The 18345-nt window shown below is 36.1% G+C and overlaps 1 protein-coding gene across 6 annotated transcripts in view; it reads right to left on the bottom strand.

Annotated features, from left to right (window-relative positions):
- DENND4C (DENN domain containing 4C) overlaps positions 1-18345 on the bottom strand; it is a 113561-nt gene that overhangs the window by 42182 nt on the left and 53034 nt on the right. For all 6 annotated transcript variants that reach the window (XR_011531336.1, XR_011531337.1, XM_070589755.1 and 3 more), the window contains 6 exons: positions 17458-17516; positions 16420-16564; positions 12881-13056; positions 7818-7918; positions 6917-7135; positions 605-750 (listed from right to left, as the gene is read on the bottom strand). Coding sequence is in view for 4 of the 6 variants with exons in the window: in XM_070589755.1 (XP_070445856.1) it covers positions 605-750; positions 6917-7135; positions 7818-7918; positions 12881-13056; positions 16420-16564; positions 17458-17516 (846 nt within the window). In the remaining 2 variants the exon portion in view is untranslated. The remainder of the gene's footprint in view (positions 1-604; positions 751-6916; positions 7136-7817; positions 7919-12880; positions 13057-16419; positions 16565-17457; positions 17517-18345) is intronic.

The raw sequence follows: 18345 nt of genomic DNA, 5'->3' as shown, positions 1-18345 counted from the left end.
GATACAAGTATCAAATTTTATATAATACATAGTTTGCATAAGCAATCAGTCCCAAGATACACTTATTAAAAATAACTTTATTAAAAACAAGAAAAAATATGTGAGTCATGATTATCAAAAATCAACTTAAACTTCCTTAGGATGGGTGAGCAAAGCTTTAAAAGTTAACATATTACCAAATATCTTCCATTAGGACAAAATAAATCTATTAGCGAAAGTATCTGGAAAGATATTTAAAAAAGAGAATACAGGACTTTCATTGCTCATAAATCTAAACTTTTTTATAATGGAAAAGATAAGATTTTAGTGAAAAAGATAAGATTTAGGAGTTCAATAAAATGTTCTTTGTACTTAATAGTTACAAAACCAAAGTGAGATTCAAAGAGTAGAATTAGCTATGTATGATAGAAACTAGATACTGCAGAGGAAGATGATTCTTATATTAAGCCCAGAATCGGACGTGCTTGTGCACGCACACACATACACACACCCCTATACTGTCTCCCTCAGATCATCGGGGCTAATAATGATGATGATGACAGAGGTAGCCAAACTGTTAAAGCTTTTTCTTAACACTGATATACTGTATAAGACAAATATTTACCTTTTCTATGCAGTCATCAAAAAATGCCAATCCGGTATCTTTATCACTTACAAAACTACATTCTTCAATGAAACGAATAAAAATCTGTGTTTTGGATAAAAGGGTGTAGAATTTTGTATAGGCACGATCTCGACTTTTTAAAAATCCTGAAGAAAACAAAATTACAATTAAATTCAAATTTTAAAGTAGAACTAGATGTTATATTAAACATTAAACTTGTACATATCTGTATCATATTCCCTTGATATACATCACATTTATAGAAGCTTTTAGTAACCATATTCTAGTAACCATAGCTTCTTCTGCCTGAGTCAACCACAAAAACATTTAACTTACACTATTAACCTTTTCAGTGAAATCTGAATCTCTTAGAGTCTCTAGCCCTATAGCTCTCAAGTAGAAATTTCTCTCTGACACTCTGCACATTCTTGAGCGGAGAACAGCCAATGTCGTTCCTCTGCAATGCCATCATAGTGCCACAATTATCCTTGTATCGTCTGGTAAAAATTTCTGCTCACTGAAGGTTCAAGCATCTGGCTATTCAATCCTTTCCCCTACTAACTGTAGTCATCTATTGACTTCAGGGATACTCTCTCCATTCACTGAAGACCAGGGCACCTAATTCAAAGTCTTCTCCTCTCCAACTCCTACCACCATTATTCTTCGACACTCACAAGCACAAACCATCCAACCATCCAACACTTTAATGAGTTCTTAATTCCTTAACTTTTAATGACCTATGGTCTATCCCACCTCTATCACTGACTTCTACACATAGTCACAAAGTCCCTGGACATTTCTTGCTAGTATTCAAGCATTCAAAACAGCTCTGCCTCCCAAATCTCTAATTTACACATTACTCTCCGATCATTAGCCCTGTCTATCTAGTTTGTTAACTTAAGTACTCCTACCAAGCCTTTTTTTTGGGGGGGGGGGGGGGGATATACGCTCATTGAAATCTACAATCCATTTACCCTTTGACATTCTTCCTACACCTTCCTGTCTTCACTTCTCTCTACCCAACAGTGATTCCATGTCCATGTCCATCATGTCAATTATTTTCTTGTCAACAGTGTCAATTCTTATGCCCTTTTATCTTTTTTGTCAAACCCACCTATTATAGCCTCGCCCTGGAAGAATGTTTTGCCTGCTCTCTCTGGATCTGCACCAGTGTGGCTGAGCACAGTTAAAAGGGAAAAAAAATTCCGCAATGAGGTGGATCAGAACTACTCATACCTTCATCCCTGACCAGCACTTCTGGAATCAACTTAATTTCCCTGTACCCATATTTTCACAGCTATTTCCAATTTTTAAATAATGCTCTCCCTCCACATTCCCTCCCCGATTCCTGAATGATCATACCTTATATTGCAGAGAAAATGAAAATCATTAAATGAGAACTACCTTCATTATCTCGCTACAAAATCTCTTTCTGCAGCTATTATTTATTCTTTCTCTTTTGTTACAATGGATATGTCCCCGCTCCCATATAAGGCCAAGCCCTCCACAAGAGCCTGGGATTCCAGCCCCTTCAGTGTTCTCGGGACAATTCTCCCTATGAGCCACTTACCAGCATACTGAAGTTTCTCTCATTTTAAAAAATCGATCCTTAACAAATAATCAGATCTTTCCCTTTTCTGTTGTTCCCCTTCTCAATAAAGGGCTCGACTATCCACTGGGTTGTTAAAGACAAAAATCTCAAAGTTGCTCTTGATATCTCCCTCTATCTTATGTCTCATATTCAGAGAGTGACATCAGCATCATGGCAGAATGAGTTTTTCCCTTTGTCTCTCCCAAGTTACAAGCAATCAGACATCCATTGACCAACAAAGGATTCCCCACATGGCACAACAGGAAGCATAAGAAATTGATGCATCTGTACATCTGAAGGTGGGTGGACTGGACCCCTAGGAGACAGGGGAACTAGGGTCCCCCCTCTCCTCCCCTGCAGCAGTGATCCAGGGCACAGATCCTCATGCAGCAGCTGGCAAGACTGAGAAGAGGCAGTGGGTGCCCTGGCCTGCGCAACTGCTAGCAGATGTGGTGGAAGTAGAAAAAACAGCCCCTGTTTCCCTGCAGCAGCGGTGGATGGAACCTGTGACCAGAGGCTTCAGGAACCACAACAGAACTGGTGACCCAGCCTCCAGTGGCAGCACTCCCCACAACAGCTCTACCAGCAGTGGGGGCTGCATACAAGTCCCCAGGTCCCTGGAAGCAAGAGCAACACCTGTGAACCCAGCACCCCTGGCAGTGGTGCAACCAGCACCCCGAGAGAACTCGGGAGCAGGTGGTGTATGGGGCAGAAGCATCTGAGCCTGTGGTGAGTCTGTAGGGAGCCAGTGGAGGAACATGAGACCAAGGCAACCCTAGAAGCAGCAGAAATGCTTGCAGCCTGGTGAGCCTGGTGACTCCGGTGGTGGCACCTAAGACTACAGCAACATGGTTAGCAGCAAGGCACCAGCAACCTCAGAGGCACAAGGCAGCACAAAGAGGACATTGAGGATGCCTCTACCAGAGGCAGTGGAGGGTGAAAAGTGCAGGCTCTCATATACAACCAGAAGCAGCCCAGAACCAAAGTAACCAAAGCTGTGCCCAAATAAGAAAAGGTAATTACCACCACAAATGTGCCAGCAGAGGATCACCTCATCAAATACCATGAAGAACCACAATAACGATGCAGAACAGAAAGAACTCTCCAGAAACCAAACTTGAAGTCACAGAGGATTACAATCTGACAGAGAATTCAAAATAGCTATCACGAAGAAACTCAACAAGTTACAAGAAAACTCACAAAGACAATTCAATGAGCTCAGGAACAAAATTAATGAACAGAAGGAGTACTTCACCAAAGAGACTGAAACTCTAAAAAAACTCCAAACATCTCACATGCAATCACCAAGTTCTATTCAATCTACCTCCTAAAAATCACTCTTCTATTCATACTACTACCAACTAATCCAGGTCCCTTCCACTGAGCACTTGGACCAATGCACCAACCAACTAATTCACACTTTGGATGCCTCCAATTCATTCTCTGCATAGAAGCCAAAGAGGGTTTTTTTTAAAAACACTCAAAGTCGTCTTCTGAAAATGCAAATCCAATTATCACCTACTTAAATATCCTTGACTGGCTTCCAATTACTCAAAGAATAAAGACTGAAATTCTTCATTAGTCCTAAAACATCCTACATGATGTGGTTCACATCCACCATTTCAAGCATGGTATCTGAGCCACTTTTCCCTCCAGCCTTTCTTTCTTTGATGCAGGACATTCCACATGCTGTAGTCCTCACTTGCTTCCCTTGAGATACTAATTCACGAAGAAATGTTTAAATAAAATAGAAATAAATTATTCTTGAAAAGTGGTAATGAAAGTTTTTTTTCTGTTTCTAATGGATCTAGGCAATGATCAGCAAAGGCTGCTAAAACAATTTAATGAAAGGCTGATGAGGAAACCATAATGAATGAATGAGGCTGACAATACTTAACCCATTGATCAATCTCAGGAGGACAAAAAATGGGACAGCCTGACATGTATGTGCCTCACAACAGGAGGTAGTGAGCACCATGTGTTTTGGCACTGCTTGCCCAGAAAACTGAATGTGAATCTAAACAAACTCTACATCAGTATGGTTGAATTCAGTAACCACTACCCACATGTGGCGATCAGCACTTGAAACATGGCTAGTCCAAACTGAGATGTGCCAATTTTGAAGCCTTAGTATGGAAAAAAGAATGTAAAATATTTCATTAAAATTTTAAAAATTTGATTACATGTTGAAATGATACTATTTTGGATATATTAAGTTAGAGAAAATATATTATTAAAATTAATTTTCCCTATTGCTTACCTTTTTTTTTAACTGCAGCTACTAGAAAACTTTAAATTATATATGTGGTTCACATTATATTTCTATTGGACAATAGGGCTCTTGATCCAACCACAAGTTTACAGGAAATACAGATGATAGAAGAAATGTTAAATAACATCAGCCAATCAATCAGCCCTGATATAATTAGCCAAAAGCACACACAAATCCAGGAAATTCTAAAGGATAATTAACACAGTTTATGGGTGAAATGATGTCCTATTTGGAAAGAAAAAGAGAAAGAAAAAGGAGAGGGGAGGGGAGAGAAGAAAAGAAGAAAGGAAGGGTGCGTTAACTAAAAAAAGATGAAACAAAAACGGCAGAATATTGATTGCTACTACTGCTAAGACGGAAGACGGCTGTATGAGGGTACGTTATACTAGTCTTTCTACTTTCACATGTTTGTCAAAGTATCCCTAATGAAAAGTTAACCCAAAACTCGTAGCTAATTCCTATTTATTTTTCAGGCCCAAGCTTCATTGTTACTTCTCAGGGAACCTTTCTCTCCCTGACCTACCAGTCTCAGTAACCGACACTTTCCTTCACAACACACTTAGTAAAATGTAATTAGTATTTGTGTTATTTTACTGTCTAATGTCTTTATCCCTCATTAGATCAAATGCTATCCTGTTAATAACAAAAACCTTAGGCCTCAGACACTAAATATCTTTCTAAATTCCATTAGTAATGCCAGTCTCCTACTCAGAAAGAGAGACAGAGAGAGAGAATGAAGTAATGACCCACTAACACCCATTAGAAAAACTCTATATTCTTAGTCTGGCATTTAAGACTACCCATAATCTGACCTCTAATCTTATTTTCAGCCTTATCTCCTACAACACATCTAAAGCTCTTCACTTTGGTCAAATTGTATCATTAAATCTTTTTTCCCCAAACATGCTGCTATAGGGTGATTTGTGCCCTCCTCCCTCAAATTCTTATGTTGAAGTCCTAATCCCCAGCATTTCAGAATTAAAAGCAGTAATTAAGTCAGGTAATTAGAGTGGGCTCTAATCCAATGATTGGTGTCCTTATAAGAGGAGGAAATTTGGACACAGATTCATACAGAAAGAAAACCATGTGAAGACAGCCATCTCCAAGCCAAGAGAGGCCTCAGAGGAAAGAAATCTTGCCAACACATTGATCTTAGACTTGTAGCCTCTAGAATTGTGAGAAAATTAATTTCTGTTGTTTAAGCCATCCAATCTATGGCACTTTATTATGGCAGCCCTAGCAAACTAAAATACATGCCTTGTGCTTTTATTCTTGAGGTTTCTTCCCTTTCAGTATGACCACTAACAATAATAGCTCTTATTATGGGTATGTAAAGTACTTTTACTAGTTGCTTCACATGCAATTTCTCATTTAATCCTCACAACCATGTATGAAGTAGGTATCATCCCGATTTTATTAATGAGAAAACAGAACTCCAGAAAGGCTTCATAAATAGCAAAGTAGAAATTCTAATTCACATTTGACTTTTAATGCCTATTGTTTTTTAAAAAGCTGTTCCTGCTCATTTCTGTTTATCTAAATTCTACCCATTCTTCAAGGTCATGCTCTTCTTCCAGGAAGTCTTCCAAAATACTCATTTGAAAGAATGTTCCCTTTTTGTGAATTTTTAGAATTTCTCGTTGAATTATTAATTGCATAAAATCTGTTTTCTTGAGTACTGGTTCTTTTTAAAAACATTTTAATTATTGTCCATTTAGTATCTCACAGAGCTAGATTTTATACTTCTATATATCCCTATGTAATAATTAGTCAGATTTGGTAAGTAGTGACTAAAATTAGATAAGTTATCCCGAAGCAGAAATGATAAAAGACAAAGGATTACTAGGAAAACACAGATTTTTAAAAAAATTAACTGCTGGGTAAAAGTACAGAAATGTAGAATAATTTCATATGAATATCGATGAATGTGTAAGGTTGCTACTAAATATATGTTATAAGAGCAGCTGAATAACAACAAAAATCTTTATAATTCTCTAAAATAACAAATAATAAAAAGAATGAATATAGTGTTTTCCCCTGGAACAAGGCTATAGTTTTTGAAAGTTTTTAAAAACTGATGGCTTTATTACAAAAACTAATTTTTAGGGAATATTTTAAAGCCAATAGTGTATAAAGCCAAGAATTATGCAAAATTGAGGAAACATCTAAAAGCTAATCACCAGTTATGTTCTACTAAGATAAGTGACTGTACAGTATTGTAAATATAAACATCTTTGACTTTTCATGATTAAAGACCTCCAGTTTCAGATTCCTCAGGAAAAACTGATGCACAAAAATTAAAAGCAATTCTATTCACAGAGCTAGATTCCAAATACAGAATTCATTATATTTTAATATAAATTTCTAAGAACTTATACAGTGAATATTCTCGGTAGCAATACCAAGTAGAAAATATTATTAATTTCAGTAAAAAGTAAATGCCACTCACCCTGTCGGTCAAACAGCGAGTCAGCAGCTGTGGCTTTATTTGACGGAGCTTCTGTGATTGGTCTGAGATATGTTCTATATCCTTTTAAAATGGATGCCATAAAGCGCAAAAATGCCTCTTGAATTTCCATCTCAAGCTGTGTCATCTTCTTCTGCCAAGAGAAATCTGCTTCAATTGGAGTCATCTCAATTGCTGAACCTTCTTGAGTTTTTCGGTGAACTGACAAATGATGTAAGAAGAGAAAATGGCATTAATATATAATTTTATATATATAATGACTGAACAATTAAGGAAATTATCAAAATAAAGCCCACGACTTCCTGACATTCCTCTCTCCATTAATATAAAAGGATCTTTGGCAGGGGCTAACAGGGAGGTTCAAGCAGACAGAGCACAGAGAATATGATCAAAGAATCATGAACCACAATACTAATTTCTTCTTACTGAAATTCTGTTTTATAATGAGACTCCTTTTAAGCAGAGCAAAAATATATTTAAATTCAATAAGAATTTCTCATATACATTCTTCTATTAAAAATATTCCTTTTTTGGGTCCAGCCCCAGTGGCCTAGTGGTTAAGTTCAGTGCCCTCCGCTTCAGTGGCCCGGGTTCGGTTCCTGGGTGCAGACCTACTCGTCAGTGGCCATGCCGTGGCAGCATCCCATATACAAAACAGAGGAAGACTGGCACAGATGTTAGCTCAGGGCAAAAAGAGAGGAAGATTGCCAACAGATGTTAGCTCAAGGTAAATCTTCCTCAAGCAAAAAGAAGATGATTAGCAACTGATGTTAGCTCAGGGCAAATCTTCCTCAAGCAAAAAGAAGAAGATTAGCAACTGATGTTAGCTCAGGGCAAATCTTCCTCAAGAAGAACATATATATTCCTTTTTCCTCACACTTACCTGAAGAGAGCTGAGGATACAATTTCTTCAAGGTGCTAAGCAGACTTTTGCATGGCTTTTTGGGAAGCTGCTTCCAGTTCATGTTCTTCTTCTCATCTGATCTATTAAACAAAAACAAAATTAACAAAATCTGTTATGATCTGCCTTTACTTAAACATTCGTATATCAAACTAAAAAAGAAAACAGAAAGTATTTTTACTGAAGTTACAATTGATACAGACAGTCTGAATAAGTAGTTTTCAAAGAAGTTCTCTTTTCATCTCAATCAGCATAAATAGCTTTTCAATATTGGAGTTATGAATACAACACTGAAGTCTTGCTTCAAAAGTTACACTTTAGAATTACAACATTTTAAGTGTCAAACTTAATTCAAGACTTCAAACTACCTACTAGAAGCAAACCTGAACAAATATCAAAGAGTCAGCAACATACAGAACGTGTTATGACCACAAAGCAACTGAGCTAGCATTTCAGAAATGCAAGTTCAAAAGAACACTTTTAAATAATGCAGGAGTCAAATAAAATATTTTATTAGAATTTAACATTTAAAACTCTACAAAGATGAAAGCACTATATACCGGCTGTGGGCTGCAGCTAATGCTATACATCAGGCCAATACCATTATGAATATCAATGCAAGTATCTTCAATTCCTAAAAAATTTAACGCACTAGGATATAAAAAAATAAGAGCATGATGATATTCATTTCAGGAATGCAAGGGCTGTTTACTACTAATTGATTTTATAACGTAATTTACCAGAGATTAAAGAAGAAAAACTTAATGCTCCTCTTAATAGTTATACGAAAGTATTATAAAATTCACCATTACTTATGATTTAAGAAAAAACCCTTAATCTAGAAGTAGACAGAAAGTTCCCTAATTTATTATTAAGCAACCAAAACCCTAGAGGGGCAGGCCTGGTGGTGTAGTGGCTAAGTTCACATGTTCCACTTCAGCAGCCCGGGGTTTGCAGGTTGGGATCCCAGGTGTGGACCTACACACAGCTTGTCAGGCCATGCGGTGGTGGCGTCCCACAGACAAAATAGAGGAAGGCTGGCACAGATGTTAGTTCAGGGACAATCTTCCTCAAGCAAAAAGAAGAAGAATGGCAATGGATGTTAGCTCAGGGCCAATCTTCCTCACCAAAAAGAAAAATCCTAGAGCAGGGCCAGCAAACCTTTTCTATAAAGGATCAGATAGTAAATATGTTATGCTTTAAGGGCCATAGGGCCTCTGTCACAACTACTCAAATGTGCCATTATAGCAGGAAAGCAGCCTTGGGCCATATATAAACAAATCAGTATGGCTATGTTCCAATAAAATTTTATTTACAAAAACAGGCCTTGGGCCAGATGTCAATTCTTGCCTTAAAGCAATAATCAATCATACTTAATGATAAACTGCTCAAAGCACTCCCTTTGAAAATAGGAATAGGACGAGATCTGGTTATGACTACTTCTATTCAACATTACACTAGGATCCTAGCCAGAGAATTAAGACAAGAAATTTTAAAATATGTAAGGACTGTAGAAGATGTGATTGTTCATAGCCAGATAATTGAAGAGAATTTATAGACAAATTAAAATAAGAGAACTCAACTAAGTTGATGGGCAGAAGACCATTACATAAAATCAACAACATTTCTATACTCCAGCAACTAACAAGTGGAAAATACAATTAAAAATACCATTTACAGTAGCAATAAAAACCATAAGGTACTTAGGAAGAAATAAGTCTAACGAAAGATGTGCAAACAAAACAAAAACAAAAACAAAGATGTGCATGGTCTTTATGGAGAAAACTGCAAACTTTATTGAAAAGACTTTAAAAGATCTATGAAGTAAACTACCAAATTCATGGGTAGGGAGACTTTATATCAAAAAGATGTCATTTGTCACCAAATTAATCTATAAATTCAACAGAATTCTAACATAAGTTCGTGTGGAACTTAAGCTGATACTACAATTTATATGAAAAAGCAAAGGACCAAATATAGTCAAAACAATATTAAAGAACAGGGGTAAATGGACTTGCCATCTCACATTACAACTTCTTTTAACAACTTTATTGAGATATAATTCACATACCATACAACTCACCCATCTGAAGATATTCACAGAGTTGTATAAACCACCGCCACAATTTTAGAATATTTTCATCACCTCAAAAAGAAACCCTGCACCCCTTAGTCATTAACCCCCAATTCTCCCATCTTCCCATCCCCAGGCAACCACTAATCTACTTCCTGTGTCTATAGATTTGTCTCGGACATTTAACATAAATGTGATTATATAAGGTCTTTCTGCATGATGTTTTCAAGGTTCAACTATGGTGCAGACAACTTAATTTTAATGTCATTAAGGTACTATGATACCGGCAAGAGGCTAAAACAGACCAAAGGAACAGAATAATAAGCCAGGATACGTATCTACACAAATATAGAAACTGATATGTAATGGTGTTGACAGTGAAGACCAGTGGGGAACAGATGAACTGACCATTCAATAATTAGTGCTATGTGACAATTGTTTATCCAAGCAAAAAAAAAATAAAATGGTATCTCCATGTCACAAAATATACTAATATTGAGTTTAGGTGAATTAAAGACCTAAATGAGAAAGGCAAAACCTTAAACTTCAAGAATATCCAAGATAGTATTTCATGACCTCAAGGCAGAAGATTTCATATACAAGAACGAAAAACAGCAATCCATAAAGAGATATTGCTAAATTTGATCAATTAAAATAAGCTTCTGTTCGTCAAAAGCCATGATAAATAGAATGAAAACATAAGTGACAGTGTGGGAAAAGCTATTTGCAATGCATATAAGAGACCAAGAATTAATTCCAGATTATTTAAAGAACTCCTAGGACCAGCCCTGGTGGCCCAGTGGTTAAGTTCGGCACATTCCACTTCAGCGGCCCAGGTTCAGCTCCCAGGGGCAGACCTACACCACTCACCTGTCAGTGGCCATGCTGTTGTGGAGACTCACATACAAAAAGAGAAAGACAGGCAAGAGATGTTGGCTCAGGGAGCATCTTCCTCAGCCAAAAAAAAAAACTTATACAAACCAAAAAAAAAAAAAAAAAAGATGAACAACCCAATAGGAAAATGCACCAAAAAAAGGAAAGCCTAATTCACAGGAGAAAAAAGCCAAAGGGCAAAAAGAAATTAAAATGCCCCATTTGCTACTAATTAAGGAAACATGAATTAAAGCCATAGTGAGATCTCATTACCATCAAATTAGCAAAAATTGTAAAGCCTGACCATAACAAGTATTGGCAAAGATATGGAACAAAGAAGACTCTCATTTGCTGCTGAAAATGGGGTAAACTTGGATGAGTAATGTGGCATTAGCTACGCCTACCAAAAAACATTCACTCTTCTAGGTACATGCTTCAGAAGAATTCTTGCCCAGATACTCAGAGAAATATGGAAAATAATGATCAAAGCAGCCTTGTTCATAATTGGAAAAATCTAGGTACAATCTAAATATCCATCAACACTGATAAACACTGAAAATGAAGTAGAGCCACCTGTATCAACGTGAAAGAACTTGATGAAGACTGCCAAGTAAAATGTCACAGGAAACTATACCAACATAAAAATATTTTAAAGCATGCAAAACAAAATATCATTTAGACTAATACATATATAATAAACGTTTCTAAAACACACAGACCTGATAAACCTCAAATTAAAGATGATGGTTAACCAAGAGCAAGATATGTTACTCCTGGGGTTTTAAATTTATTGGTAGTATTCTATTTCTTAATCTGGATAGTGGATACACGGGAGTTATTTAAATTATTCTCTATAATTCTTGGGTATCTAGAACATTTCATAATTCTTTAAGTACAACTGAGCAAAGACTTCAAAGATATTTTAGAAAACGTTTTGATCAAGAGAAATTTTACAGAAGTTATTTAAAACTTGGCAAAATTAAGAATCTCCATAATATGATTTTATTCAGAATAATAAATAAGATAAACATCTGAGTTACACCTTCATAAATAATCATTTCCAAAAGCACTAAAATGTATACAACTTTGAGAAATTGTTTTTCAGGGATAGCTGCTGAAAAACAACAAAAGGTGTGCTACGAGAAATATTTAGTGCATCAAGTGTTTCATTACTTCCAGGCTGCAAACAAATCTCATTATATACAATAAAGAGCTACCACAATTACACAGTTTCAAAATACAATGGTACATCCATTTCAAAATTATTTCTTAAGTTATAGCAAACATTTTCTCCCCTCCTTAAGTTATTCTTTTGGTTCACTTAGGGATATTTTCCCAACCAATTCTGCTGTGTGACCATTGAAGTCTCACCCCAAATTCTTACTCTATTCATTTTCTGCAAATCTCAAACAGTAAAGAATAAAAGTGCTGCAGGACCTGGAAGCTGGCACCAATGTTAGGGAATTTTGGGGACTTACAGCCCTTTCCCACTTTTTTCGGGGGGAGGTGGGGGGGACCTCTTAAGCATCCACCCAGAGCTGCTTCTTTTATGAACCTGTACACTACTCTCTGAACACTCAGTCGCACCACTGCTACACACATTTATCACCTCCAGTAAAGACAAACTGTAACTGACTTGTAATACCAATTCCTCTGCAACAAAACAGACCTTTATAAAATTCAAATTTTGACAACTAAGCAAATGGCATAATATTATCATATATTATGATTAAACTCAAACAGGTAAACCCATTTTTTGAAAGCTTACAAATGGCTTTTGAACCAAACCCAGACAGCATATCATCTCTTGAGCTCTGAAAGTAGTATTTAACCTTTTTTTCAAATCCATATTCTCTTTTGATAAACATAAATATCTCCTGCATACTGTTAACATTATCATCTAAATATAAACTACTATAATATTGAACACATTCTTTTTCAAACCACATAGCTTTACAGGAGTCTGATACCTGCCTTGGTTGAGAATCACTGTATTAAAGATGAGGACTTATTAACAACTTAAAAAAAATTGCATATTTCTAGATGCTTTCAATGAGCTATAACTACATATGGGGAAAAATAAAAAGAATCAACTTACACATACAACATGTTTGTATCCAAGTCAATGCAAACAACATCTTGGGGTGGGTCATGAAGATCAAAATACCTTGAGTCCACGCCAACTATAAACGGGAAAGGTGCGCTAAGCACCGTCGCCAGTGAGAGAGGACAAAGGGGGATATATGGGCACTGCCACTGAAATGGAAAGATCATCTGGGGAAAAAGGTGTAACAAATTAACCAGATTTTAAATGTGCAATGAAAACTGGAATTAATATTACTGAAAGGGACTATTAAGAAGCAGTTTGGTCTAGTTTCTTTTACGTTAAACTTCATTCCAAAAACTAAATGACTATAAAATATTACTAAGCAATACTATGAACCAATGAGATTAAAATCTTCACACATGACAATGATCATAAGCACAATAAAAATGCTAATAGCTCTTTGCATGTTAATTCTTCTAATGCCTATATAAAACCATCACTCTCATTTTATGGAAAAAGTTAGAGAAGAGAGAGAAAATGGTCCAAAAAATTATAAAACAAACTCATGATCTTTAACTCTTATGTGTTTCATCCATTAATTCTCAAAATAACCTTTGACTAAAATCCAACTAAGAGCACCAAGGATTAAAAAAATAAAAATGCTTCTCTTGGGAATGGTAATAGTGAATTGAAATTTCAGCAAAAAAATTTCCTAACTCCTCAAATAAACATAAAAAGATCCAACTTAAGTGAAGCTTGACATCTTAAAAATACTAGTCAATATAAAACATACTTCAAGAGTTTCCTTTACAAAGCTCTACTGTAATTGTATCATATGTACATTTTTTTTTAAAAAAAAAAGAGAAGTTTAGGGGGCCAGCCTGGTGGCATAGAGATTAAGTTCACACAGTCCACTTCGGCGGCCCAGGGTTCACAGGTTCAGATGCAGGGCAAGGACCTAGCACCACTTGTCAAGCCATGCTGTGGCAGCATCCTACATAAAATCGAGGAAGACTGGCACAGATGTTAGCTCAGCAACAATCTTCCTCAAGCAAAAAGAGGAAGACAGGCAACAGATGCTAGCTTAGGTTCAATCTTCCTCACAAAAAAAAAAAAGAGATAAGTTTGATAAATAAAAAGATTAAATTTTAATAATCAGCCAATATTAAAATTTTAATCAGTGATGATAAAAGTTTTCCTCTACTATAAAAATCCTTGCAATCTTTCAAGGTCTAGTTCAATTCTTACCTTATCTATTATCACTCACCCCAAAGAAATGCTTATAGAATTTAGTACCCCTGCCAGTTATTCCACTTATTCAGAATTGGGAATTTTGTCATCTATCATTTAACTCATCAAATATTTCAGCACTTAATATGTACCAAGCATTGTTCAAGATGATGGATTCATGATAGTAAATAAAAGAAAGATCTCTGCCCTCATGAGATTTATAATCTAGCATAAAAGTCAGTAACCTTTTTCTATAAAAGACAGGAAATATTTTAGGGCTTGCGAGCCATACTGTCTCTGTCACAAATATTTAACTCTGTCTTCATGCATCAAAGCAGTCAGAGACATGTAAATAAATGGCCTATGTTCCAGTAAAACTTTATTTACAAAAACAGGTGACAAGCAGGATTTGACTCACAGACCACAGTTTGCCAACACCTGGTCTAGTAAGAGGAAGATAATAAATAAAGAAAATAAACAGAAGACATAATAAATAAAATATATACTATGTCAGGAAGTGCTAAGCATTACATAAAATAGAAAAAAGAAAGCAAAGTGACAGGGATTACAGTTCAGAACAAGAAGAGAGGGAAAGCAGGCTGTACTATTAAATAGGCCAAACAGGGCAGACCTCACTACGAAATGACAACTGAGCTGAAACTGAAGAAGATGAAGGATTTAGCCAAGGGGATATCTAGGAGAAGAGTGCTTCAAAGAGAAGAAACAGCTAGAGCAAAGGCCCTAAGGTATGGGGCCTGCCTAATGCTCCAGGTGTAGAAGGAGGCTAGATGGCTGGAGCAGAGTGAGCAAGGGGGAGAGTACCAGAAATGAGATCAGAGAGCAGTGGGACAGAGCCACTTGCACAGGACCTTGCAAGGACTTCAGATTTCCTTCTGAGAACTAACTTCCCTTCAACAAAAGGCACATCACACCTACAATTACATAAGAAATTTCAGAACAAAACTAAAATATGACACCCTTGTCTTCACCTTTGACTTCTGCAGCACAATCATAAATAGGGTCATTTTTACAAAAATACCCTGGTTTCATCAATTTTCGCTATTGGGTCCATTTAATTATTGGATATTCTTTGATATTCAAATCATTGTCCTTTTGAAGATTTTAACCTGTCACCATTCTTTTCAATTTTCTCTTCTTTAAATGGTAAATTGCCTAACTGCCAAATTCCCTTGTATCAGTGGTTTTGCATGCAATTTAAGCAGCTCTCCAAATTAGTTACATAAATTCCATGCAATCTTGCATTTTTCATAAGATTTCCTATTTCATGTTGCAATTTTTCTACTAGTTCTTGCACTGTATTGCTGAAATAAATCAAGAAACTGAGCCACAAAGATTCTGAGAAAGGGGCATGGATAAACAGTACCGTTTTATAGCAATATTTGAGTGGGAACTTTCTAAAACTGGTCAGTTCATTAACAAATATTTTCATGTTATAACGACTTTTGCTTTCACATGCAACTGTGGAAGCTTGGAAAATTAACATAAAATGAGGATCTTTGCCCCCCATAAACTATCTCACCTGGTTATTACTGTTTTCAGTCCTAGTAGCATTTCTCTGATCAGATTAAGATCCTGGAGACATATTCCATTTGCTGATTTAACAAGTATTTACTGAGTGCTTACTCCATGCTATTTAACTGTGATAAGTGCTGAGGACACAGGGGTAATAAGAGACTAGATCCTTACTTCCATAAGAGTTATATCCTTAAAATGGGGGAAGGGAAGAGAGGAGAGTCAACTATTTTAAGTTAAACAAATAATGGAAAGTAGGGTTGGGGAACTGCCACATCCCAACTTCTGCACTATGACCTATAAAGCCCTACGGAATCAGACCTCTTCCTAATTGCAACGGGAAGCCATCAAAAGGTTTTAAACAGGGCAGGACTTGATTTAACTTTTATTTACGTTTTACCCAATAGCTAAGCATTTGCACATTACCCTATTTTACAATCACTTGGAATTTCCTATACATTAGTGGCTCACAATGATGAAAAGTTAAAATTTGGAGAAAACTGTAATTTATTTGCACAATTTTAGGACAGCTGAAATTGGCTGGAGCCTCTCAGTTAGTACCATAAGCTTATTTACAAGTTTTATTAATATGTAATCATATAGATTCTCTGAAGAATTTTAAAACATAAAAAACTAAGAATTGAAATTTTCAATCAAACAGAAATCACCTTTTTTTCTTTATACTTACTATTTCTCCTTGCTACCCTATTATATTTTTGTTAAACTTTTACTGATAATTTCAAAGTTGCTTTCACTGAAGGAAATTTCCCTTTAGAGTAAAAATTCCCTGTCAGTAATTCTCTACTAAAAGGAAATTCTGTACTTACAGCTACAACAGCTTCAGCTACTCCAGTCAACACTGCTGGCCTAAGAGAATGCAGCAGAATCTTACTCTCAAGCAAAACAAAAAGCAGCAGTGTTGCACAATTCTCAGGACCCAGATTCATTAACAAGGTGCTGAAGTTGGCTCCACTAGAACAAGAGAGAGAAAGAGATGATTATGAACTATTTCACTAAAACATGTTAAGATTTGCTTATTACACTGTTTCCCAAATATTAACAGATTGAGAATCTAGTATTAATTTCAAGTCCTGATTTAGTTGTCATAGTAAAAGTAGCAAATCTAGTGAGACAGTATAACAGAATGTTTTAAACTCATCCTTTGGTAACAAAGGGACATTTATCAGGAAAGATTTTCCTGAAGAACAACCATTTGAGCTGAGCACAAAAGAATGGAGGTAGTGGTTGGGTGGCGAGACAACACGTACAAAGTCCCTGAGGCAAGAAAAAGCTATTGTCATGTTCAAGAAACTGAAATAAACCTATTATGACTAAAGCATAGTAAGGGAGGGGGTGAAAATAGCAAGAGATTATGCCAAAATAGAAATAACACAATTACATTTGCATTCTCAAAAGGACACAGTGGCTGCAGCGTGGATAAAGAACTGAAGGAAGACAAGAACAAAAGGACACCAGTTAAGAGTTAATAATGAATCAGTCCAGGTGAGATATCCTGCTAGCCCAGACTACTGATGCAAACGAAGAGAAGCTAATAGATTTGAGACATTCTTGGAGGTTAAGATCAGTTCCCCCTGAACATTGAGTTATGAACTGTATATGGGAAGGGGAGAAGAGAGGAAAAGGGAGGCCCTCCCTGCATCCAATCTTGCACCTCTCTTAAGTGTTCCATTGCTAAAATGCTGGACAGGCTCACCATCCATCTAGCTATCAAAGTTAGAAACATTAAGGCTACCCTTAAGTAGTTTGTAAAAATATCACTTCATTGCATTATCCTAATCCTTAAAATGTTTTAAAGTATTCTGCTCCAAGTGAATAAATATATCATTTTAGATACCGTTAATTACCTTAGTGGTAGGGGTGTAGAAACTGGCTGTGATAATATTAATGCATCATGGACTGATAGCTTAAAAAAAAAAGAGAGAGATAAATTAACCAAGCCAATTTTGAGACCTAAATACTTAGATTAAGGGTTAAAATGGAAAACAGTTCAATATGCACACTGACACAGTTTTGGAAACACATACTATAAAACAATAGCTGTATTTATTTAGAGGTATTGTACTATTTCTTTTTTATTAAATGGTTAATTCAACTGAATTCTGATTTAGTTAACTGATTAAAATACAGTTATTTTAAAATTATGGAATAATTGCTTTTTAAAAGTCTCAAATTTATTTACTCTAGAGACTGGTAAGCACTTGGCAGTTGCTTAATATAGACCAATCCTTGCTGAACTGAAGCACATTCAAGATTAACAATATTTGACTTAACGCTACCATGTCACATATAATGTTGAGAACATCTTGGAAAAAATTTTATAGTTCAGTGCTACTCAAAGTGCCAGTTGCAAACTGTCATTAGTCCAGGAAGAGATAGTAGATAAATGGAGAGCAAGCCATTCGGAAACTTTTAAGGCAATCTGACACTGCTCCCACATTCAAGTACGTGATCAGCGGACTCATGTCTTTGGACAGGGTGTTAACCTGATCACATCTATACTGATCTCACAAGGTAAGCTGCGTATGTCACAAGCTGTATAGCTCTTACACAGGTCTGCCACTAATTGGAAATAAAAAGAAATTGATCCTTTCATGCAGACAGTTTGAAGAGCGCTATCAGAGGATATTTTACTTCCACCCTCCGACTGTCACTCAGTGCATATTTAATATTTATTAGTCACTCTGACATTAAAAACATGCCTATAACATAATTCTAGGTTTTACATTACTAAA

Source organism: Equus przewalskii, chromosome 22 (genome assembly GCF_037783145.1).
Source record: "Equus przewalskii isolate Varuska chromosome 22, EquPr2, whole genome shotgun sequence".
NCBI lineage: Eukaryota > Metazoa > Chordata > Mammalia > Perissodactyla > Equidae > Equus > Equus przewalskii.
This window is presented reverse-complemented; position numbering and strand designations above follow the sequence as displayed.